Source organism: Arvicanthis niloticus, chromosome 20 (assembly GCF_011762505.2).
Source record: "Arvicanthis niloticus isolate mArvNil1 chromosome 20, mArvNil1.pat.X, whole genome shotgun sequence".
NCBI classification, from domain to species: domain Eukaryota; kingdom Metazoa; phylum Chordata; class Mammalia; order Rodentia; family Muridae; genus Arvicanthis; species Arvicanthis niloticus.
This window is the reverse complement of record NC_047677.1, coordinates 13,744,742-13,770,315: the sequence shown is the minus strand read 5'-3', so window position 1 is coordinate 13,770,315 and position 25,574 is coordinate 13,744,742. Positions and strand designations below refer to the sequence as shown.

The 25,574-nt window shown below is 42.4% G+C and overlaps 1 protein-coding gene across 3 annotated transcripts in view; it reads left to right on the top strand.

Annotated features, from left to right (window-relative positions):
• Atg5 (autophagy related 5) overlaps positions 1 to 25,574 on the top strand; it is a 90,196-nt gene that overhangs the window by 2,978 nt on the left and 61,644 nt on the right. For 2 of the 3 annotated variants that reach the window (XM_034524879.2, XM_034524881.2), the window contains exons 2-4: positions 12,080 to 12,245; positions 16,023 to 16,150; positions 19,919 to 19,997. In XM_034524879.2, the coding sequence (XP_034380770.1) occupies positions 12,138 to 12,245; positions 16,023 to 16,150; positions 19,919 to 19,997 (315 nt within the window). In that variant the 5' untranslated portion in view covers positions 12,080 to 12,137. Of the gene's footprint in view, positions 1 to 12,079; positions 12,246 to 16,022; positions 16,151 to 19,918; positions 19,998 to 25,574 lie in introns of those variants that run through there. The other variant, XM_076917156.1, reaches the window with a different exon arrangement.

Here is a 25,574-nt window from a genome sequence, read left to right as displayed (position 1 = left end):
GGTTGGGTTCCTCTGCAATTCTCCGCTATTTTTATGTTATATTTCCTTAGCAACCCTTCACCCCCTTCTCACTCCCCTGGTTTGTTGTTTTCCCTTTTAAAAAGCCCCTCAGCCAGCCGGTCTTTGTCAATTCAGCTCCTGCGTGGGCAAACGAATTGACCGTTGGCTGGCCAACTCTCCCTAATAAAGCCTCTGCTGATTGCATCCAGGTACGGTGTCTTGCGAGTTTTTGGTGGCCATGACCTCCTGAGACTTGAGTGAGGGTCTCCCGAGTTTGGGGATCTTCAAATTCACAGAGATTGTTTAGAGCAAGAAGGTAGATACACATAGGATAAAAAAGTTTTATTATGCTGAGGGTCATTACACAATGTTAACATTCTAAATTCCTAACTATGGTCTTAAGCCTATCTTCCCCAAAGTTGCTCACCTGTTCGACCTATCTTAGCTGAAGGTCAGGTCCAGTCTCTAACAAACGTCTGATTGAAGGGTCCGAATCAGGTTGAAGTCATCCTGGGGGAGATTGTACAGCCACAGAGCACTGAAGTACAGAGTGGAGCATTGCTTTTGGCCTCTGCTTATATACCATCTAGTGGGTGTCATGGGCTTTTAGGACTGTGTCTGGTTATCTTGAGTAAGTGATGCTCTTAGGTATAGCGTCTAAAAGGCGATTTTTGTTTGTGTGTATGTGTGTGTTTGTTTTTGTTTCTACTGTGCTCATTACAGGGATCTACTTGCCTCTGCCTCCCAAGTGCTGGCATTAAAGATTTGGAGCCATCACTACCTGGCTTCTAATTTTTATTTTTAATGAGATGAGAGTTTGAGTCAGGAGCAAATTGATCTAAGTGGAGTTTTGCCATTATCTGATTGTCAGGCTGGCTGCAGAAATAAAGGTTAGAGTGGCTTGGGTCTGGTTGGCTGGAAATGATTAGATTATCATTTTGCTTCTAAACTGTAGTAGTCAGGTACAGAAGAATGATTAGGGATGATTGTAAGGTGTGTGGGCAGAGCAACAGACTAAAGGGGTTTCTGCTTCTCTAGTGGAGGAGGATGTGGCATTGGAAGAGGGGAAGACCTGAAGTCAGCCTCAGTTGTGCAGATGTTAAACTTTCCAATGGCAGGTCCAGTGTGCAGGGAAACACCTGTGAAACAAGTTCAGGAGTCTAAGCTGAGGATGAAAATGGAAGTTGGAACAATATTTAAAGTTGCTTGAAAGATGCCCCGGGGGCGTAATTCCCTTAGGTGGGAGGGAGGTACCCAAGAAATACAGAGAGAACATATAATCCTCTCCTCTTTTTCCCTACCCCAGAGTGGAACCAGTCAATAAATCCCTTGCTGAGATTGAACCAATAGGTTTGAGAGGAAATAGAAATAGGGTCACCAGACAAGCAGAAGGAAGGGGAAGGAGGTTGGGAACTTGTGTGGGGAAGGAAGGTCTTGGTGAGTGACACAGGAAGGTAGCGGAAAGGGTGCATCTGAGAAGTGTGGAGGTACTAGACATTACCAAAGACCCCTGTCTGAATATATTTGCAAATTTGAGGAGAGACTAGCCACTGTGTGTTACTAGACAGCTTCCCACATAACCTTGCCTCCTGCTAGCCCACTACGCTCTAGGCCCAGTACTCACGTTAGTATACCTCAATTGCTAGATTGCCTCCTGTTTAGTCTACCTCCAGGCTTGCCCTCCATGCACAGCTCTGAGAGCCTCACAGGTTCTCTAGGGCTGGATGGAATTGATATCCTTACTACTTTTCACATGATACGTTCCATGAACATCCACAGGTTTGACAGTAAGGAATTGCTTACACTTCTCATTTGCCACACGTCTCTTACTGTATTCCTTGTAGGTTTTCCCCACTGGAACAACCTTGTAATTTGAGAAGTAATTTCATTCTGTAGGAAAAGGAGACTGGGGCTTAGGGAAGTGCCTGGGCCGGGGTCACACATGCTACTGAAGCCCTTACAGCATTAACTCTCGAATACTATTCCCAGGCAAAGTCTACTAAAATGTTGGCATGTGTTGCTTCTGCATGCTCACCTTTGGATGTTTGCAGTCCTGAATGTGGCTCGTCAGAGGTCTTTTCAGCTTTACAGTGACTTTGTGATTTGATGCCAGGCACAGTTAGGAACTACTTGGATTTTTGAGTCTTTTTGAAATAGGGTCCTGCCATGTAGCCCAGGCTGGTCCTACTCATTTGTAGGGTGTCTTCAGCATTATCCTACTACTATGATCAAAAGCAACTTGGGGAGGAAAGGGTTTATTTCAGCTCTGTGTCCTGAAATCATAGTCCATTAAAGGAAAGTCAGGGCAGGAACCTGGGCTCAGGAACTGAAGCCGAGGCCTTGGAGGACTGGCGTTTACCTGCTATACTCCATTGTGTGCTCAGCCTGCTGTTTTATATACTGCAGGCACATCTGCCTGGTGTGGCACTGCCTGCCCAGGGGGTGGGGGGAATGGGCTCGTCCACATCACACTGCCTGCCCTCGGTGGAAGGACTCCTTCCAAGTCAATTGTTAATCAAGAAAATGTCCTATAGACTTGCCTAAAGGCCAATCATATGAAGACATTTTATAAATTAAGATTTCTTCTCCGATATGTCTCACTTTGTGTCAAGTTGACAAAACCCAGGCACAGGAGCCGGGTTGACCTAATACTAGTGATCTTTCTCAACTTCCAAAGAACTGGAATTTACTGAATGTCACTATTTCTGGTAAATAAGGTGATTTTCCCTGCCCCGCTCCCGTTTATCTTGAGTGCTGGGAGTGAACTTGGGGCCTCATTGGTTAGGCAAGCACTCTCCCGCTAAGCTGTACTCTGCAGCTAATTGGATTTTGGAGTGCTACCCTTCAAGCCTGATAGCCAGATGTGTTCAGATTCTCTTTGTTGTGTCTGGCAGCTGCCGGAGGCTGGGCAGGTTCACACGGATAAACAGCCTACTCTGCATTTACCATGTTGCTCCGCTGTGATATGAGTGGGTTAGATAGTAAATACACTTTTAACTTATGTTATCTTCCTTTTGGATTTTTGAGATGGGATCTCATATCCAAAACCAGCTGTGACTTCCCAATCCTCCTGCCTCCACTTCCTGAGCACTGGGATTACAGGTATTTAACACTACAGCTTGCTCCATTTAAATTTTTTAATTGAAATTGTTTTCTGAGTGTGACTTTTTCTTTGACCATCCATTGCCATCCTTTAAGTACCAAGTGTATTTATTGTTTTATTTACTTATTTATTGTGTGGTTGTATGGTGTATGCATGTGTGTTTGCACACACATGTCTGGGGCATGAGTGTGTAGGGGTAGGAGGTAGCTATAGGGGTTTGTTGAGGTCCTCTCACTGAGGTGCCTCCGTCCTGATGCTACCACTCCTGACTGGGCATCTGAGCTCTCCCAGCAGGTACTTTCCTCAACCGAAAAGTTCTATGTATTTTAGAATTCTTTGACTACTACAGATCCACTAATATTTAGCTCCTCTCTTCCTTATAGAAGCTCCTATAGAGCCAGAGGAAGTAGACTTGTTGGACAGGATAGAGCCGTTACACACATGATCTTACACACATGATCTTACCGCCACGGTGACTACATGGGCAAGACCTGTACAAAGCAAGCCAGCCCACATCCAGAATGGGGAGGGGAGGGGTTCATCCAGTTCCTGGAGCTGAGCAGCTGCAGCTGCTGGGAGAGGGGGGATCAGTTTTCTTCAGGGATAAGGCTGTTCATGCCTCAGACTGCCCTGTGCCCATGTTCAGGTGGACTCTGAAAAGCTCAGGAAGCTGGGAGGGAGTTGAGGGAGGGGCTGGAGGGGTGGTAGATTTGATCATATGCATGTCTGAAATTCTCAAGTCAAATAAGTAAGAAAAACTCTTAGAAGTAACCTTTAATTGACTATTTACCATTCATAAAGGGGTGTTTGGGGTTGGAGAGGATGCTAGCAACTTCGACAAGATGGGAAGAATGAGATCAGGAAATTCAGTGTGGCTTCTGCTATTGACTCTGTTCTTTTTTAGCCACAGGATTTTAGAAAATAATTCAGCCGTTCCATCTCAGATTTATCATTTATATTATCAAATGAGAACATACAGGCTGTGTATCTCCAGTGTGAGATGGTATAAAAATACACAGTATATCTAGAGATTTAAAACTGTTGTCTGAGGCTGAGCACTGCGTGTTTGTAGCGCCAGCACTTAGGAGAGAAGTAGAAGGATCAGAAATTCAAGGCAAGTCTATGCTACACAGTGAGTTTGAGTTGTCCCCGCCCCCACCCTCTCCGGGTATAGAAACCCATTTCCGCACCCCCTGATCCTCTTCTAGTCTCATTCTTTCACATAGTTTGGCGGGCTCATGGACTCTTTCTAAAGAAACTTCAAAGATCCAGATGATATATTTGTGTACCTGCTATGTTCCAGACAGGGTTCCAGGTATCGGAAGGAAAATAGTATGTGACATACAGTCCTTTCCCCAAGGAAATGCATTTCTGTCTACTGGAGGTGAGGGGTGTACAGATAAACACCTTAAACAAGCTTGTCGGGTCTGTAGAAGAGGAGAGATAATGGTGCATCCATGAAGGAAAGGGATGACCTACCCCATTCGTGCATAGAAGAAAGGCACTGAATGCTGTGCTAAGTTGGAAGGTAAAGCAGAGGGGGGCGGTGCACCAGCATGTGCACAGGCACAGGAGGGGCACCTCTAAAGATGGGGATTATTCTTTCTACTGTGGCCTGCTAAGCTAATGACTAAGGATTGTTGGTTAGTTTTTGTTGTTGGTGTTGTTTTGAGATGCGGTTTCTCTGTGTAGCCCTGGGCCTGGGTGTCCTGGAACTGAGGCCGTAGCCCAGGCTGGCCTCAGACAGATCCATCTGCCTCTGGCTCCCAAGTGATGTTAAAGGTGTGCACCACCACTGCCCATCATACCTAAGGTTTTAAACGTTTTCTGTATTCACCTAGTGCATACCACTTACTTTGGCCTATCGGGATTTATTGACTAAATTTAATGTTTTGTAAAACATTTTATTATCTTTAGTTAAGAGTATGTGTGTATGAGTACAGGTGCCCAAGGGCAGAGATATCAGGTCCCCGGGGATGATGTTAGAGGTAGTTGTCAGATACCTATTGTTGGTGCTGAGAACTGCTCTTAACTGCTGAGCCATCTTTTTAGCTTGACTATAGTGAATATTATTTTAGCAATGTGTCTGCTGCATAGTTTTTGGAATTTACTTTCTGTAAGTTTTGTGTCAACATGTCACAAAGTAGAGTCATCAGAGAGGAAGGAGCCTCAGTTGAAGTGCCTCCGTGAGATCCCGCTATAAGGCATTTTCTCAATTAATGACCAATGGGGGAGGGCCCAGCCCATTGTGGGTGGGGCCATTCTTGGGCTATTGGTCCTAGGTTCTATTTAAAAAGTAGGCTGAGCAAGCTATGGGGAACAAGTCAGTAACAGCAACCCCCATGATCTCTGCACAAGCTCCTGCCTCCAGGTTCCTGCCGTGTTTGAGTTCCTGTCCTGACTTCCTTTAGTGATGAACAGTGATGTGGAAGTGTAAGCTAAATAAATCTTTCCTCCTCAAATTGCTTTTTGGTTGTGTTGTTTTGTCTCAGCAATAGAAACTGTTAGTAATATTTGTTGTTGTTGTTACTTTTTTATTGTTAAAACTCCTATTTGTCTTCATGTTTTTTAATTATTCTTAGTTCCTAAAGTATTTTCTATGTGTGTTGGAGTTCGAACCCAGAACCTCATGAAGACTAATCAGGTGTTCCACCACTCAGCCACATTCCTGTCCCTTTTGTCCCTCCTACTTGCTTTTGAGTTATAGTTTGTTGATGTAGCCCAGGCTGGCCAGGAACTTGTACTCCTCCCTGTTTCCTAGTTTACAGGCATGTTAACTAACTTAAGGTCATTAGAAAATGGCATTACCAATTTTGCTTGTACATGTAAAGTAGATTTATTAGACCAGAGATATAGAATTCTTATAGGTGAACTTTTCTCTTTCTAAGGATCAATAATAATAATAAGTGCATATCTCTGCATGTGGGTATGTGCACCTGTGTTCCAATGTCAGAGGAGGTCTGAGGTATCCTCTCTCTTAGAACTGCAGATAGTAGTGATCTGCCTGGTGATGTGTGGGAATTGAACCTAGTTCCTCTGAAAAAGCGTCAGTGCTCTTAACCACTGAGCCATCCCACAGTTCCTAGATGAACATTTATTAGTATTGAGTCCATAATTTGAAATAATAAGTAGCCTTGTTTACATTCCACTAATCACTTAGGCAGTTTGGTTTACAAAATGTATGTCAACAATACCATGCTCTATTTAGCTGGTCTGCCTTGGCTCAGTTGACTTCTTTCCCTGAAGAGTGTGTGTGTGTGTGTGTGTGTGTGTGTGTGTGGTCTGTCTGTATGCATGTGAGGCATGTGAGCATGTATGTGTGTGAATGGATAGTAATGGAGATTGAACCCAAGGTCTAGAATTCAGTGTTTGTGAATTTAAGGAGAGTCCATTTCATGTGCCATGAATTACTATTTGTGTCTCATGACTTGACCATGAATGTGTTAAAGGAACTTTTGACTATTTTCTCTTGAGCAAGAGTTGTAGCTGCCAGTTGATTACAAGTGTTACTGCTTAGTGCTTTATATAGGCTGTCAGGCTCGCTAGGCAAGCACTTGCTCACTGAGCTCTATCTGGAAAGCTCTTTTTCTTTTTGCAACAGGGTTTCACTAAGTTTACCATGCTGGCCTTGACTTTACTCTGTGGCCTAGGCCTTGAACTTAATGATCCTCCTGCCTCAGCCTATTGAGTAGCTATAATTACTGGCCTCCTTGAGGCCTGGTTGATAGTGACTCTTGAACATGTAAATTGTCAGTCAAATGGTAGAATACTTGCCTAGTTTGTCTACGGCACTGCTTTTGACCCCAGTACTATAAAAAGCAAATGAATCAAACAAAAAACTCTAAAACTGAATCAAGTTTTCTTTAATCTATTACTTAAGGAAGTTTTCAGTTTTCTCTTGAGCAAGAGTCATAGCTGACAGTTGACTGATGTATCAAGGTCCCCAAAACTCCTTTATATCATTCAATTTTAGATGTGCCCGTTAGTATGTTTTAGTTAGGTTTCTATTGTTCTGATAAAATATGATGAACCAAAGCAGCTTGGGGCAGAAAGGGTTTATTTCATTTTATATTTCCAGGTAACATCCGATCAGAGAGAAGTCAGGGCAGGATCCTGAAGGGAGGAACTGAACCAGAGACCACAGAGGAATACCACTTCCTGGCTTGCTCCTCCTGTCTTTCTCAGTTTGCTTTCTTCTTTGGTTTTTCGAGACAGTGTTTCTCTCTGTAGCCCTGGCTATCTGGAACTCACTGTGTGAACCAGGCTGACCTCACACTCAGATCCACCTACTTCCACTTCTTAAATGCTGGGATTGAAGTCCTGTGCCACCACCACCAGGCCTCAGCTTCCTTCTTTATATACCAGAGGACTACCTTCCCAGGGATATTACTGCCAACAATGAGCTGGACCCTTCCACGTCATAAAATCAAGAAAATGCCCTATAGATTTGCTCACAGGACAATCTGGTTTTTTAGTTGAAGTTCCCTCTGTCAAATGACTCCAGCTAGTGTCGTGTTGATAACAGAGGGTAAAGAATGAGAACCCAAACCTCAGCTGGGTGGTAGGTACACGTTTAATCCCATCAGAGACAGGCTGGTCACTGTGAGTCCCAGGCCAGATTGGGCTGCATACTGAGCCCTTATCTCAAAACAAGATAAACCCAATAAGGAAGTATCCATAAGCTGATTTTTTTTAAAAAGTTCCAGATTTAAAAAAAAAAAAAAAAACCCAAAGACTGTGCAATTCAATGAGTTTCTTCTTGCTTCTTCTATAGAGTAGCCTTCTGAGACACAGCTGTGGGTCTTCACACTACAGCTGTGGGTCTTCACACTACAGCTGTGGGTCTTCACACTACAGCTGTGGGTCTTCACACTGGAAGTTAGTAGTTTCCTTCCTCATTTACTTATTTTTCGTTTTGTTTTGTTTTGTTTGTTTGTTTTGAGACAGGGTTTCTCTGTGTCCTGGCTGTCATCGAACTTACTCTGTAGACCAGGCTGGCCTTGAACTCACAGATATCTGCCTCTGCCTCCCTCCCAAGTGCTGGAATTAAAGGTGTGCACTAACACTACCCATCCACATTGGATTTTATATTTCTACTGTTATGCATTTACCCACCACCAAAACCAAAAAAAAAAAAAAAAAAAAAAAAAAAAGAAAGAAAGAAAGAAAGAAAGAAAACATTTATGATAGAGTTAGAACTCAAAAACAGCTAACATTCCATCTTCTTTCTTGATGTATGTGGGGTTTTTTTGCCTACGTTCATTCTTTCTTCGTCCCCTAATGTTAGCCTTTCTTGTTCTCTTTCATATGTTACTGTACCTACATGTATGTGTATTCACACATACATACACACACACAGAGATGCATAAATGTTAGAGATTCTGCATGTAAGGAAGAAATGTGGTTTTTTTCTTCTTCTGAGATTGTGTGACTTTACTTAATAATATGTATTCAAAGTCCATCCATTTTCCTGCAAATTTTGTAATTTCATTTTCTTTAGAGAATATATATATTGGAATATATAATATATAATTTTCTATATATATATAATATATTATTATATATTATTTATATATATATTATATATATAATTTTCCTTGTCCATTTACATGTTGATGGGAGTGAGGCTGATTTCAGTTCCTTGCTCTACTGAATAAAGCAATAATAAAGATGAGGGTGCAGACACTTCTGTGCTAGGGTATACCCAGAAATGAAATAGGGGATCACATGATAACTCTATTCAAAAGTTTTTGAGAAATCTTCAAACTGAGTTTCACTACAGCTGCAGTGTTTTATACCCCACTAATTGTGGTTGAGGTTCCTTTCTCTGCACATCTTTTCTAACATTTGTTGTCATGGTTATTGATGACGGGTAGCTATTGGTGAGATGCTGAGAGTAGTTTCAATTTCCATTCCCTGGAGAGATGGTTCAGCAGTTAAGAGCACTAATTGCTCTTCCAGAGGATCAAGGTTCAATTCCCAGCAACCACATGGTGGCTCACAACTGAAATGGAATCTGATGCTCTCTTCTGGTGTGTCTGAAGATAGCTACAGTGTATTCATATACATTAGATAAATAAATCTGAAAAAAATCGCATTATTTTTTTAAGTTATTGGCCATTTGGTTTCATGTTTTGAACAGTGAATATTCAAGTTTACTTGCCCACTTGCTAATTGGCAGTTTTATTTCCTTTCAGAAATTTTTCTTACGAGTATAGAATTTAAGCATGCTTGAATTTGAAGTCTCACTGTGGTACTGAATGAAATGTATATATGTTTATCACTTTCTTAAAATACTTGTGAATATTTAATAAAATTTAAGGTACTTCGAAGTACCAGAGTCCTTATTCTGAGTTGACTAGTGCACAGTAGTTTGAGATAAGACAGGTTTTTCTCACTCTTGCAGTTTGCTTATGTGTAGATGACCTATATCTGACTGATCTTTAACTATAGGTTAACTGATGACAATCCCAAAGTATTTGGCACGGGTGGGGAGGAAGGATGAAAACAAGCTCCTTGATGTACCTCAGTGTTAATAATTGATGTCATTCTGGAGAGATGGCTCAGCCATCGGGATATTTGTTGCTTTTGCAACAAGTTCAGTTCTGAGCACCTGCATGGTGGCTCACAACCTTTTGTAACTCCAGTTCAGGGTGATCTGACACCCTCTTCTGGACTCTTCAGGGCACCAAGAATGCATGTGCTGTGCACACACACACACACATAGACAAAACATTCGTAAACATAAAATAATACATCTAAAAATAATTTTAAATTGATACCCGACTAGGCCCATAGTTTTGGAGGGAACCATGCAGTTCTTTAGGATTTTTCATTACACAGTATACTGAATGATGAGTATACTGCCCAGCACTGTATTGGTTGTATATTAGCCCGTACTATTCAGGTAGCACGTCTTGGGTTGGTCTGTGCATTCTCAGCAGTGTGTGGCTCATCATGCACTCAGGTGGCATGGAGTGTGAGCATAGTAGACACTGGTGTATCCCAGAAGTCATGCACATTGTCCTTCCCTGATCCTGAGACCTTCCTCATGTGCAGAGTTAGCGCTACCCTGTAGAGTAGGGAATGTTGTGAGTTGGAGAAGTATTTCACTGAGACTGAGGATGTTAGTCACTCTGTAATGAGAGTTAGAGTTGGAGAAAAGCAGCCTAAGTACTAGGCTGGGAGTTGGAGCACAGCGACTAGATACTTAGGGTCGGCCTTACTGAGGGCTACAGGACCAAGTGTGATCAGTACCACTGGAAATTTTGGTGGTGCCAAATTGTGGATCTGATGAAATTTAGAAAAGGGAATAGGCTTAATAAAGAGCTTTTTGTTGTTATTTGTTTATTTGTTTGCTTGCTTGTTCATTTGGCAGGGGCTCCGGTGGCCAGGTTGACCCATGAGGCTTATAGGCTTGCACCACCAACCCCAGTTCTTGATTGGTATACGCTATCAGCTAAGCTCATCTGTAGCTTGAAGCAAATACTGTTTTTAGTTTGTTTCAGGAGGAATGATGTGCATGGTAGGGGAGGTTAAATACATTGGATGGGACAAGTGTAATTATGTGAGTAGTCTTCTGAAATTACATTAAGATCATAGGGCATAGGCTCAAGGCTCTCTTTTAGGTGAATGGTTCTGCTGGGCTTGAGAGAGTAACAGAAATATGTGGTGTGATTTATTTTGTGTGCCTGGCCCTTTAAAGATCCCCAGTTGCTAGTCACCCGGCCTCTTAAGAGAACTGCTTGACCTATAACCTTCAGTTTTGGTTGCCCCTTGACTTCTAGGAATAGGAGAGGATATAAAGAGGCAGCAGAGGCTGAGAGGGAGGAGCCTAGGGTCCAGGAGAGTAAGCTGAGAAGACAGTTGGTCTAGGAAAGGAGGATTGAGTAGGGCTGGAGGAGAGAAGACAGTGCAGAAAAGAGACTGAGCAGAGGAGAATGGGGAGCTTGTTGAGCCAGGAGAGGCTGAGCTGAGCCGGAGACCATATCATTAGGAGACAGTAGAAAAACCAGCAGAGTGACAAGAGGAGACAGTTGGTGACAGCTGAGCCAGGAGAAGCCGAGCTGAGCAGATAGACTAGAACAGTTGCTATAGTTTGGAGAGACTAGTACTGGGAAAATGGGAGAAGGGACTGTTTGAGCAGACTGGTGAGGGATTTGGGGAGGAATGGTTGGGGGAAACCTTTGAAGGGGCAGAGCTAGAAACTGGGAGGGGGGCTGACCAGGAGTTGAGAGAACTGATGGCAGTTTGTAAGAAAAGAGATTTTAAAAGAAACATTAAACACACACACACACACACACACACACATTTTACAGAAGTATAGTTTCTATTTTGATGTTGCTTATATTACTTATTATTTAAATATGTAATTAGTATCACATATACACACATATGCATGTACACATGCATCCACTTGCACATGCACAGACATTTTTGAGATTGTGTTTTACCGAATAGCTCAATCTTGCTTCAAACTCTTGTCTTGGCCTCTTTGATGTAGAGATTATAGGCATGTAGTAGTATTCCTGGCTTTTCCCTCCCTCCCTCCCTCCCTTCCTCCCTCCCTCCCTCCCTCTCTTCCTTTCTTCTTCCCCCTCCCTCCTCCCTCTCTTCTTTCTTTCCCTCTCTCTTTCTCTTCCCCTTCCTCTCCTCCCTCTCCTTCTCCCTCTCCTCTATCTCTCTCTTTCTCTCCCTCCCCCCTCTCTCTTTTTCTTCCTGAGACAGGGCTTCAGTACATAGCTCCAGCCGTCCCAGAACTCTGTATAGGCCAGGCTGGCCTCATACTTGAAGAAATCACCTGCCTCTGCCTCTGCCACGGAAGTGCTGGGCTTAAAGGTGTGTATCAGCGAGGCTCCCCACATCCTGCTCCACCATTTCTTTAGGTGAAATTCTTTTGGTGTTCATTTTTTGCCTGTGAAATGTTTTCATGAATTCTTGTAAGGATCTGACTAATGCTATTTATTTTGTTTCCAGTTTGGCTTTGGTTGAAGAAAGAACTTAGCCTATATGTACTGCTTTATCCACTGGAAGAATGACAGATGACAAAGATGTGCTTCGAGATGTGTGGTTTGGACGAATTCCAACTTGCTTTACTCTCTATCAGGATGAGATAACTGAGAGAGAAGCAGAACCATACTATGTAAGTGCAAAGGAGGTCTGTAACTTTGTCCATTATAGATAAAGGTTTTAGAACCTTGAGGCTATCACTTTTTGATATTTTTTTTCCTTCCCTTCCTTCCCTTTCCTTCCTTCTTTTCTTCCTTCCTTCCTTCTTTCCTTCCTTTCTCTTTCTTTTACTTTTTTTGTATTCTCTCATATGATACATTCTTACGCAGATTTCCCTCTGTCCCCTCCCTGTTCGTCCCCCTCCCTTCCCCCTCTCACTTTTACATACAACTCTTCCAGGCTGTGGACAGTTAGAAGACTAGGATGATTACTTGGCTGGTCACGTGGTTACCATGTAAGTGTGACAACCGGAATTAAGCTCCCCAGGACCCATGTGAAAATTGCCGTGTACCCACAGCACGGGCTCTAGGGAGGCAGACAGAACTGTCCCTCGGGCTAGCTGGCTAGCCAGTCCTCCCTTTAAACCATTGATGTCCCGATTTAGTGGTGTTCAGTAAGGTAGACAGTGGCTGGAGAGATGGCTCAGTGATTAGAACCTCGCTACACTTGCAGTGAACCCTGTTTCAGTTCTGAACAACCATCTGTGACCTGGGTGCCAGGGGAGCTGGCAGCTTCTGGTATCCTTTGGCACTAGGCATTCTTGTGCATTGCATACATACATGCAGGAAGACACTCATACACATAACCTCTTTAAAACAAATAAGGTGAAGGCTGATGAAAGAAGACAGCTGACATTCATCTGTGTGGCTGCATGTATGTACATGTATGTGCACATGCACCCAGTGCACCATAAATGAATCAATACAAACCAAAGGGGCTTGAGGCAGCTAAGCAGAGAAGTGCACATACTGCTCTTGGAGAGGACCCAGGGTCCCAGTACCCACGTTGGCAGCTTACAACCCCCTGTAAGCTCTAGCTCTGCCCTTCAAAGACACCTGCACATGCACATAGACACGTACACATAATTAAATAATAACAGCAATTCTCTAAGATAAATAAATCCCCTCTAATCATGCTACCCACAGTTCAAACACACACAGCACACACAATCACTTTAGACATACTGACATACGTTCTTTTGTGTGTGCATGTAGTCATCTATATTAGAGTCGAGTCAGGCTCTCTCCACGATAGTCACAGGCTTAGACTGTTAGTATCTACCATGCGGTACACCTGATAGTGGATCATAAGCAGTGTGCTGTGTTTTAGTAGGAAGCTAGTTTTTTAAGTTTTACTTACTTTATGTGTGTGGGTATTTTTCCCTCATTTAAGGATGCTACATGAGTGTAGCATCTGAGGAGGTCAGAAGAAGGCGCCAGATCCTCTGGAAGTAGAGTTGTACACAATTGTGATCAGTCATGTGGGTGGTGGGAACTGAACCCAGGTCCTCTGGAAAAGCAGCCAGTGCTTTTAACTCCACATTGGATTTTTAAATATTTAGATGATTCTAAGCAATTAATCCAAGCAATTAGTCAAATATGTTTATTAGCGGACTTATGAATACATACACAGTAATAAAACCTCTTCACGTGACTTAATGTTATTTATGACCTAATGTTAAATATGATCTAATGACCTACTATGATCATAACATGTTATGACCTGACGTGTTTAATAGAACATTGGGGTGAGGAGTATAGTAGAGTGGTAGAATGTCTTCTTAGCATTTAGAGGAGAGACCCTGGGTTCCAAACAGGGGATTGGGGGACAGTGTGTGTGTGTAGAGTCACTGGACATACTGACATGCATGCTTTTTTGTATATAAACACACATACTCATACACCACAGACACTACAGAGACCTCATTCAGTGCCATACACACTGCAGACATACACATCACAGACCCACACCATATACACCACAGATATACATACACACACAGACCACAGACACTCCCCCATAGACACTTCCTCACAGACACACCACAGTCACACCAGACACCTGTACCACGCAAACCTACATACACACACATACATACATCTCTGTCTCTGTCACACACACACACACACACACACACACACACACACACACCAATCAATCAATCAATCAATCAGTGGGTCAGTCAGATGGATCAACAGTTAAGAGTCCTTGCTGCTCTTTCAGAGGAACTCAGTTCCACTTCTAGCATCCATGTTAGATGGGGCATAACTTCCTGTAACTTCAGCTCCCAGGGTCCTGCACGCTCTTCTGGCCTCTAGGCGTCTGCACTCGAATGGCACACACCACATACAAGTAAATACAAATGAAAAGAGTGGCTGTGTAAAGGACTGATTACAGATTTTGAATGTGTAATCCTCTTGCCTTGGCGTCTGTGCCCAGTACTAGAATTCTTTTTTAAATTTTTATTTTATTTTATTTTATTTTATTTTGTGTGCCTAAGTGTCTATCTATCACTTGTGTAGGAGGCCTTGGAGGTTAGGAAAAGGGGTCTTATATCCTGCAACTGGAGTTATAGACAGTTGTCTGCCATCAGGTGGAAGTTTGGAACAAAACCCAGGTCCTCTGTAAGAGCAATAAAACACTCTCTACTCCTTGAAAACAAAATCTTTTAAAAAGAATCAAGGCCCCATATAACCTCCTTAACCTAGAGCATACTGTGTAGCAGAGGGTGGCCACTCCATGCAGCTCCCTGATTTCTTCCTTCCCGACCCCCACATCACACCCTTTTCTTTCCCTCTCCTTCTGTTCCCTTCCCCTTTTCTCTCTTTTGAGAAAAAAGTCTCACTGTGAAGCCTCAGGCTAGCTTTGAACTTGAAGGGATCCTCCTGCCTCCTGAATACTGGAACTAAAGGCATGGGCCACCACGCCTGCCTGAAAATTCTTAGTTTACTATGCTAATTTCATTTTCTTTTGGCGTGATAAATTACTCTGACAAAAGCAACTTAGGGAATTATTTTTAGATAAGTAATTCACAGTTGTATATTTAAATTCAGGTTACAGTCCATTATTGCTGGGAAGTTGAGGCAGCAGAAGTTGAAGCACCTAGTTACCATCCACAGTCAAGAACACACAGAAATGAATGCATGCACGCATGCTTTCTACTCGCTGCCCTTCTCCACTCATAGACAGTCCAGACCCTAAACCCAACGACTGGTGTCTCCCGCATCAGTTAGCACAGTCAAGGTGACCACCAGTAACCGCACCCACAGGCCAGCTCTGTGTAGACAGTTGCCCATTGAGACCCTCCTTCCAAGTAATTCTAGATAGAGTCAAGTTTGCAAAGCCAACCACCACAGAAATGTATTTTACACCAAGGAATTATATTTTAAAAAGAGGGCTGGTTTGCTGTACCCCTTTGATTCTGTAGATCCTTCAGTGCACCATGTGTTCTGGTACTTTAATTTATCTTTGCCATTTATTAGCTATATTATTAAAATATTAAAACTATGATATTTTAATATCATTAAACATTTAAGTTCTATGTAAAAGAGGTGATAATACTCATGTGAATCATTTTATATTTACAATAGATTTGATAGAACTACTTAATATCTTAATTAGTATGACATGCAATTAAGTATTACTATAAAGTGGTAAGGAAAAATTATAGATTTGTGTCAATTTTAGACATCTATTCCCTTAGATCTACTTAAGTTGTAACCCAATTAGAAACATTTTCTATTTTTACCTCTAGCTTTTAGTTTCTATAAAAAGCCGATTATTTGGGATTAAGTAGTCAAATAACACAGAGATCATAACTATTTCCCTTACTATTAAAAGACTTACTTAGTTTCTTTGTTTTGAAACACTAATGAATAAGTAAATACGCCTTTTCAAATTTTTATTTCAGTTGCTTTTGCCAAGAGTCAGCTATTTGACGTTGGTAACTGACAAAGTGAAAAAGCACTTTCAGAAGGTTATGAGACAAGATGATGTTAGTGAGATATGGTTTGAATATGAAGGCACACCCCTGAAATGGTGAGTGAACTTTTCTTCTTTGTTAAGCACTAAGTATATGCTAGCTTTAAGAAGGTATAGTGTCCTAGAACAGTTGTGAAAAGTTCTACAAAGAAAAAAGGCCAAGCATGGTAGCTGTGATCCCAGCATTCAAGAGGGGAAGCAGGAAATTGCCAGTTTGAGGCTGCCCTGGTCAATATATCATATTGAATACCAGGGAAGCCAGCACCATACAGCAGGACTCTCTCAACAAAACCAAAACACAAAAAGCAAAACAGAAAAGAAATGACTAGTCTAGCTTATAAGTGAGAGTTAAACTATTATACAGTGCTTTGTAGACAGTACTCTGCCTTGTCTAACATGTTCCAAGCCCTGGATTTAGTCTCTTAACATGTCAGAAAACATGGATTGTGATGCACACCTGTAATCCCAGCACTCAGAGGTGGAGGCCAGAGGATGAGGCCTTTGTCCTAATCTACCTGAGACCCTGTCCTTGTCCTCAACTCCACCCCACTCTACTCCACTCCTTCACCCCCACAAACAACAGAAAGAAAGAAAAAAAAAAATCTGCCTTTCCAAACAGTGCCATTAGAGATAGGGACCCAGTGTTCAAATGCGCAATCTTGGGTAACATTTCTCATTTAAACCATCCTAGAAAGGGGAAAATCTGCCTTCTGTTTGGATGCATGGATGATTGGATGATAGATAGATTAATGTATTTTCTTTGTTAAAAAGATGGGGTTTAATTATGTGTATGCCTGTGTGTGTTGGTATGTGCAAGTGAGTGCAGGTGCCCATGGAGGACAGACAGGGCATCAGATCCCCTGAAACAAGAGTGACAGTTGGTTGTGAGCCACTGTGTTTCTGACTATAGCTGCTCATCTGTTGTGTAACAGGTATGCTCCAGTGCTTGTCTTGAGAGCTTCAGCTCATGACCCTGTATGCTGTAACTGTTCACGGTCTACTTAACATTTCCCCCCTAATCTGTTCTCTAATTTCCTAGTTGCTTATTTTGATTTGCCCAAGTTATAACAGAAAACTATTTAAGAAAAGTAATAGACACACTGAATGTCCAACAAGTTAAAGGTACAAGCCTAGCACAGTGGTCATGCTTTTAATCCTGGCACTCAGAAGGCAGAGGCTGGCAATCTCTGAGTTTAAGGGCAGCCTGGTTTACATAGTGAGTTCCAGGACAGTTAGAGCTATGTAGAGAGACCCTGTCTCCAGAGAAAACAAAGTTACTGGTGCATAGATGGGTTCCAGGTCCTCATCTTTTGTAGGCTGCGTGCTTTGTCTTCATCATGGAGAGCAGCCTCAGCCCTCATGCATTTGTGCTGCTGACTTTAAAAAAAGTTATCTGAGAAACAGAAGTGTTGATTCATCTGGAAACCGGGCTTTCTGGAATGATTTAACTAGACAGCAGAGGGTGCTCTAACACTGCACTGTAAGGAGTGAAGTTTCTTATTGCTGAAACTTAAGTGCTCATCACTCGTATTTGATACTTGTGTACTGTAATTATCTTAAGAGAGCAGTTCTATATTCTCTGAAGACTGTTTTGGCAGTAAGTCATGTTAATGGGTAAAATCAGGCTGAGTTCGTGGCTTGGTAGAATACTGGCCTAGACTATACAGGACTCTGGGTTTAATTCCCTGCTGCTGCAGGGAAAGATAATGGAGAAAAGAAAGAAAATGAGTTAGATGCTCAACTTTTGAGTACAAAATTAAGAAAATTCTTTTGGCCGGGCAGTGGTGGCACACGCCTTTAATCCCAGCACTTGGGAGGCAGAGGCAGGCGGATTTCTGAGTTCGAGGCCAGCCTGGTCTACAAAGTGAGTTCCAGGACAGCCAGGGCTACACAGAGAAACCCTGTCTCAAAAAACCAAAAAAAAAAAAAAAAAAAAAAAAAAAAACGAAAAACCACTGCTGACCTTAAACTTAGGATACATGACTGAGCTCACGTGTGATCTCAAGAGCACGTTCCAGCAGGGTGTCCGGGTGCACTCACAGCTCTCTGAGAACTCGGGGTGTGCCTCACATTGATCTCAAGAGCACATTCCAGCAGGGTGTCCGGGTGCACCCACAGCTCTCTGAGAACTCGGGTGCGTGTCACATTTTGTAAATCATGTGGAGATTACTCCCTTATCTCCAGCTTTTTAGTTTCTAGCTTTTCCATTCACTTTTGTAAGTTTGAGAATTTGGGGAATTTTAAAAATTATTTTGTAAAATGGGCCTATTCAGTGTCAGGAGTAGTACTGGAATCAGACTCAGGCCGTTGTGACTAGGCAAATGCATTTAATTGTTGGGGTCCACACTAGCCCCACGTTGGGGGGCCAAAATAATGTTGGGGTCCACACTAGCCCCACGTTGGGGCGGCCCAGGCAAAACGTTGAGGCCCGGGCCGACCCACGTTTGGGTGGCCACTGTATCCTGGCCCAAGCTGCCGTTCCGGTCTTTGGGTCGGGGTTCAGCAAGAACGAGGGTGAGGGCAGACTCTACCTAATGTCTGATGTGTCTGATTCTCTCTATAGTCTGATTCTGATCTGTTCTGTCTCTGCCTTTTATATGTCTCACTTCTAAGCCACGCCTCTAAGTTACACCTTTAATCATGCCCTTAGGTCTTGTCTGTAACTCTGATCTCTATACTTCTAAGTCATACTCTTAAGTCACACACCTTTAATCTCATACACCTTTAATCTCACGCACCTTTAATCTCACGCACCTTTAATCTCAAGATATCTAAACCAAGATTATCAGAGTGTGCTCAGCTGTTGTAGGCTATTGTAATCCAAGTCTCATGTCAGGGTATATGGCTCAAGATGGCTGCAAAGCTGATAGCCGCTTTCTGCTAAAAGTTGGACCCCAACATTTAATTACTTGGGTTTTGGTTGGCATTACCCCTGATTTACTCAATAAAAAATAACTTGTGAGTCTTCAGTGTGGTGGTTTTTCTGGGTAAGAAACGTTTGTTTCTGCAACGTGAGAGGTGGCTTGTTGACTAAGAGCACTGGCTGCTCCTCCAGAGGACCCAGGTTCAATTCTCAGCGCCACATGGTGGCTCATAACTATCTGTAATTCCAGTCTGAAGAGATCTGATGTCCTCTTTTGGCCTCTGAGAACACTACATGCATGTAGTCCACAGAAATACTTGAAGATAAAACACCCACACAACGTAAAACTAAATAAATAAAAGTTAATTTAAATTAAAAATAAAAATAAACAGAAACTGGCCTTTAGTAACACATCTCTCAAGGCAGTTAGACCAGGAGTTCAAGGCCAGCCTAAACTATGGGAGATACCATCTCAAAAACAGAACAAAACAGTTACTGTAAAAGCCAGATGGGGTTTTGCACATCTGTAATCCCAGCATTTAGGAGCCAGAGGCAGAAGGATTGATTGCTGTTTGAGGACCGTGTGGTTAAGATAGTAGCAGGCCAACCAGAGCTGCATAATGGAGTTGTCTTTCTAATGTAAACAAGATATTTTTGTGTTTCAATAAACTTACAAAGAATAGGTCCTTCTTATAAGTACTGGGATGATAATTTAACACTACAGCAGCTGATGAGATTCCCTTGGATACATTGAAACTGTTCTTGGAAATGAAAAGTTTAGAAGAAGACTACGTCCTGGCAGTGGATGTACTGACCAGTCATGTAGCTGTGCAGTTACTTCTCTGTGCTCACCCAGGAAAGCCTGTGCTTTACAGTGGGGATAAGATGTGCTGGAAATTGGTTTGGGGGTCTTGGTTACAATTTATGTGGTTTCCTCTCTAAGATATACCTTTCATTTTTAGGCATTATCCAATCGGTTTACTATTTGATCTTCTCGCATCAGGTTCAGCTCTTCCTTGGAACATCACAGTGCATTTCAAGGTATAGTTTAAATAGCTATTTCTGCTTCTTTTATTTGTGGTTCTTAATAAAGTAGAATTTTTTTTCAAAGAAATGATTTCTTATTTCTGCTTTTTGTTTGTTCTTAAGACGTGGTCTCACTCTGTAGCCCATGCTGCCAGAAACTTGCTATGTGGTTTGGGTTAGCCTCAGACTCAAAGTGATTCTCCTGCTTTGGCAAACCTTTGTGCTGGGATTGCAGGCTTGTGCTTCATCACTGATTCATGCTTTAGGACAGTCTTTCACGTCTGCCTTCCCACAGCTGTTCCTTCTGCCCGAACATAGTTTAGGAAACTTCCAAGTTTTCCCAAGTTTTTGAGAAAACCATTTAATGTATAAACATCTTTTTTTTTTTTAAGAGCTGAGTAACCTATGGTTTAGATGTATAGCAGGTTGTTATCTATAACCTATATATAATACAGTTATAGTTACAAAACAATCAAATTCCCAGGTGTAGCTATAGCATGAGAGTAGAGATTCGAATGCCTGGTACAGTTGAGAAGTTCCGTTGCTCCTTTGATAGAAGTCTAAAGATTTTGTGAGCCTCGGTTTTGAGACACAATTCCTTGTGGTTTTGAAACCAGGTAAATTTCATGTTGCCTAATTTTGTGTCATTAATTGAAAAGTACTAGTCAAGGGTGGGCATAGGTGACACACTGGGTGGCCCTGGTGCCCAGGAGGCAGACGTACAAAGGCTCTGGGTTTGAGCTCAGCTAAGGCTTGGGCTGCATGAGGCATTTGAGTCTAACTTTGATGATGTAATGAAATCCATCTTAAGGAGTGAAAGTAACATAAAATAAACCCCACCTGGTCTCCTCCCTCGTTACCTGTGCTCCACCCCTCCTACTCTGACGACAGACATTATAGGAGTCTGAAGTACATCTTGAGTCCTCCCTAGCAAGCAGCTCTCAAATGGCAGTGGGCAATGGAGGGGCATCAGAGAGAGAGAGCATGAGAAAGTCACCATGTAAGGGCTGCATACTCAGTCAGCTCCTGAAGGCACTGGTCCATCCTTCTCGCACCGCTTTTCCTTCCTGCTTTAATTTGTTGGCCATATATCGTTTCCCTGTACATGTTAAGGTGCTTTGCAGAGCAGTGTGCTACTATATTTTAGTTGTCCTCGGCTGTAGAGGTGGAGCCGCAATCCTAATGAGATGCGTGAGTTTCAGTAGCCGTGGCGTGTGCAGCAGGCAGTTTACAGTGGTGTGAAAATACAACTGTTTCAAACAGATACAGAGCATCAGTGTTCCTAAGAGCCTGGCCTGTTAGCTTTAGAGATAAAGAATAATTCTAGTAGTGGAATTAAATTTTACAGTTTACTATAATGTACTTAATCATCTGAAAAATTCATAGCAACCGACTTGCAGTGCATACTTCACGTGACCCTGGGCTGTTGAGGATTGCAGTACAGTTATTAGTATAGCAGCCTTGTCAAATAGGCCTGATTTTTATAGCAAGTGTGATGGGATCTCATTCAAATAGACCCATTTCAATTTTCTTTTTAATTTTTAAAATTTTATTTGTGTGTGTGTGTGTGTGTGTGTGTGTGTGTGTGTGTGTGTAGGTGCAGGTCAGAAGAGAGTGTTGGCCCTTTAGAGCTAGAGTTGTAGGACTTTGTGAGCTGTGTGGTATGGTCTCTGGTCCTCTGACAGACAGTAAGGGTTCCTACCCACTGAGCCTCCAGGTTGGTTTCCATCTCATAGACTTGACCTGGGCTGCTGAGCATGGTGTGAGTGTTTGGTACACGTGGCATCGCTGTCCAGAGCCGTTGTATGGGTTTTTGTTGTTGGTTTTGTTTGGCTGTTTCCTTACCATCCAGTATGGTTTTACAAGTTTCATGGTGGCTTCTCACAGTCACTGCAGTTAGGTCCCCGGGTGTCTCTGCAGTCCCTAGCATAGGAGCCTCATCTTCATCTCATCCCCATCTGCCTGCTCCTGTGGGATTGTCAGCAGCTGGAAGGAAAGCTTTAGTGGTGCCCCTGGGTTGTTTAATGTGTGTGTGTTAAAGTGTAAGGACTAGCACAGTGCACACTGAGATCCTGCTGTGTGCCACCAAGGCTGCTGTAGGAGTTGGGGATATATGATTGAAGGACACAAAGACACTCACACAATAAAGACACTTCACAGCCTGTTTCAGAGCCTGCTTCAGAGGCTATAACTGACCTAGTATTATTAAAAAATTGAAAGTAAATTGCAGCTCAGTATTCTTTATGGACATGAATATAAAAACCTTCAAAAAATTAGCAAATTGAAGGCAGCAGTACCTAGAAAAGAACAATACATTGCTGAGTTTATCTCATGAACACAGGATTGATTCAACACTCCATCATCAATCAGTGCAATTCATTACATTAGCAAAATCAATAAAGAAAAAAAGGAGTGGGGGTTTCAGTAACCAGTGCCATGAAAAGCCTAAGCAAGCTTAGGAATAAAAGACAGTTTACTCAGTTTGACCAATGACGTAGCAAAAATTTTTCTAAATGATTTAGAAAAAAAAAAAAAAAAGGATTTTAGAGTTGAAGAGATGGCTCTGCATTAAGAGCACTGGCCGCTCTTCCAAAGGTCCTGAATTCAATCCCCAGCAACCACATGGTGGCTCACAACCATCTGTAATGGGATCCGATGCCCTCTTCTGGTATGCATGAAGACAGCATATCCATATACATTAAATAAATAAATACATCTTAAAAAATATTTTAGACTTAGTGTATGTGAATGAATATTTTGTGTGATTGAATGTATGTGCTTGCTACCTGTAGAGGCCAGGTGTCAAGTCTTTTAGAACTAGACTTACAGACTGTTATGAGCAGCCATTTGGATGCTGGGAACCCAGCCTGGGACCTCTGCAAGAGCAGCAAGTGCCCTTGACCACTGAGCCATCTCCCCAGACCCTACATGATGGATTTGAATCTAGAAAAAGAAAAGGATATCTGACCGTGCCATTTATATAAGCAGTTCTGCTACAATTCAGCATGCTTTCTTTAAAACAATCAAAACAAAACACTGCATTTTTAAGATTGTGCAGTTAAAAACCACAGGACCTTTAGGGACAAGTCTAAAGCCTTTCCACAGCATAGTTTTCCTCAGGCAAGCGGCTAAGAGGTATGTAAATGCTGCAATAAGGAAGGCATTTCAAGTTGGAAACGACCAAAAGTTTGCTCTGGACACGGTAGCCTGAACATGTCAGCTGTGAAGCTGGGGAGGGTTAGTTGGAGCCAGGAGTTGTGATGGCTGTGCTTGTGAGTGTGTTTCTAACATGGAGGCTCCAGACAGTCTCCGCTTGTACTCAGATCTGTTAGCTGGGTACAGAATGTGTGTGCACCTGCTGTGTCTCCTGCACGGTATTTGCATAAGTACACACAGAAGTTGCATTATGCACAGCCTCTTACCTCATGTGTCAGTTGCTTTGGAACAAATGCAAACGATTTGAACAGAAGGGTTTGCAGAACCTATGAATTACCAATAAATACATGAAAGGTGCTGATCGTCTTTTAGTCATCAGTGTAATGTAAATGAAAACCAGAGAGAGAGATTACTTTACATGTCCGAGAATGACTGAAATGAAGAAAGCTGATGATACCCATGACATGGAGCCCAGAGCTGGGAAGGTTGCTGATCAGAGCTTAACCCTGCCCTGTCACTGCAAGAAAGTAGTTCAGCAGTATTGAAATGCTGTTAAACATACACCTAGATCTGCCTAGACGACATTGCTGTCTGTAGCTGTGTGCTCAGAACGATGAGAAGACGTCTGCTAGGACACTTGCATATTACTGGTCACAGCAGCCTTCTTAACCAAGTAAAAGTTGGAAATATGCTAGCAACAGGGTTTCAAGGAGAAACACAATGGTCATTCGCTGACACCTTAGTAACAGAAAGGAGTCTGTTTCTGATGTGTGCAGTCACATGAGTAAATCTAAGAGCATGCTAATGCAGTGACACTGTTTTATATATGATTTGATTTGTGAGATGTTATAGGCAAAACTGGTACAGCAGATCACGTAGTGCTTGTTGGAGTAGAAGAGACCGCCTGCTGCTCAGGACACAGGTACCTTTCAGTAAACTTCAGAAGAGAGTGAGTGAGGGGAGAGTAGTTGCAGTTCACATTTTTGCTGAGGAATGAGAATGTGGTTGTTTATCTGTTGTAATGTTCTCTATCTTGTTTGGTTGATAGTTATTCAAAATTCATCTAATTAAAGCGTCCTATGTTTCATTGTATATGAATCATATCTCAATAATTTGACTTATTTAAGAAAGATACTAATAAGAAGGATACTGAGAAGTGAGGTCATTATCTCTGGTTTATAGGCTATAAGAGTTCTGTTGCCTGTGGATACGTTAACAGGCATTATAATTCTGGCCAGAATTATTACTATAGAGTCCAATGTAGGGACAATGGAAACTCAACCTTGACTTGGTGGGTGAAAGGGAGAGTGTCCTGGATGGTGTGCCATGGAAGCTGAACCTGAAGCTGAGGATTTTTTGGCCAGATGTATAAGTGGATAGACAAGGAGAAAAGAATGTTCAGATAGTTGGCGTGAAGACAGAGATGGGAAGGTGTTGTTGAAAGAACAGAAAACATGTTGAAAATGGGAACTACTCAAGTGTTTGGAGCAGGGTGTGTGTGTGTGTGTGTGTGTGTGTGTGTGTGTGTGTGTAATAGGGTGGGAGGTTTAGAGCAGGCTAGTAGACCCTGAAGTAATTTAGAATCTTAATGGCTTTGATTATATCCTAAAAGGCCTTAATTTTTGGAAAATCACTCTGACTCTCAGTTCAAAACCATTACATGTGTAAAGTTATAGACGTGTGCCCTTGTTAGCTTAGACTGTTGATTTGTTGCAGCCTAGAGCCCCCAGAGAGGGGGGTCTCAGTTGAGGGATTGGGCTCTGCACAAGTATGTGGGGGATTACCTTGATTGTTAGCTGCCGTAGAGGGTCCACATCCACAACGCCCTCCCCGTAGGTGGCCACATAACCTGGGCAGGAGGTAGTAGACTGTATTAGAAAGCTGGCTGAGGATAAGCCTCCCAGTTAGAGAGCTAGCACACAGCTACAGGGCTTCTGTGAATTTGTGGCGATAGATCACAAGAGTTGTAGCCAAAGAGAAGTTGAGTTTGGAGTTTGTGTTTGGCTTTAGATAGGTGTTTTCAGTGGCAAGAATGTATGTGGAATGCTACTAAGAGGGGAGACTGAGCAAAGCTACTCTTATGGGAGAATCTAAAGACTGGACAGATAGGACCTAGGAAACATGATGAGAAAAAAATATTATCCTATAGATTGTAGCAGGGGGTGATGATTGGTTAAAGCTAAGCTTGTAGATTACACCTTAGAATTAGAATCTTTAAAAACAAATGAGAAACTTAACATGACTTGGTACACTTATTTTAGCATTGGCTCGTTTACCTCTTTCTCTTCTTTTGTATGTTAAGATGGGGTGTTGTGACTTTGGTTGGCCCCCAGACTGCAAAGCCAGTGACTTTGAATTCATGGTCCTCAAATGTTGACATTACAGGCATGTGTCACTGTGTCTGACATTTAACTTTTGTCAGTTTTTGGTTTGTGG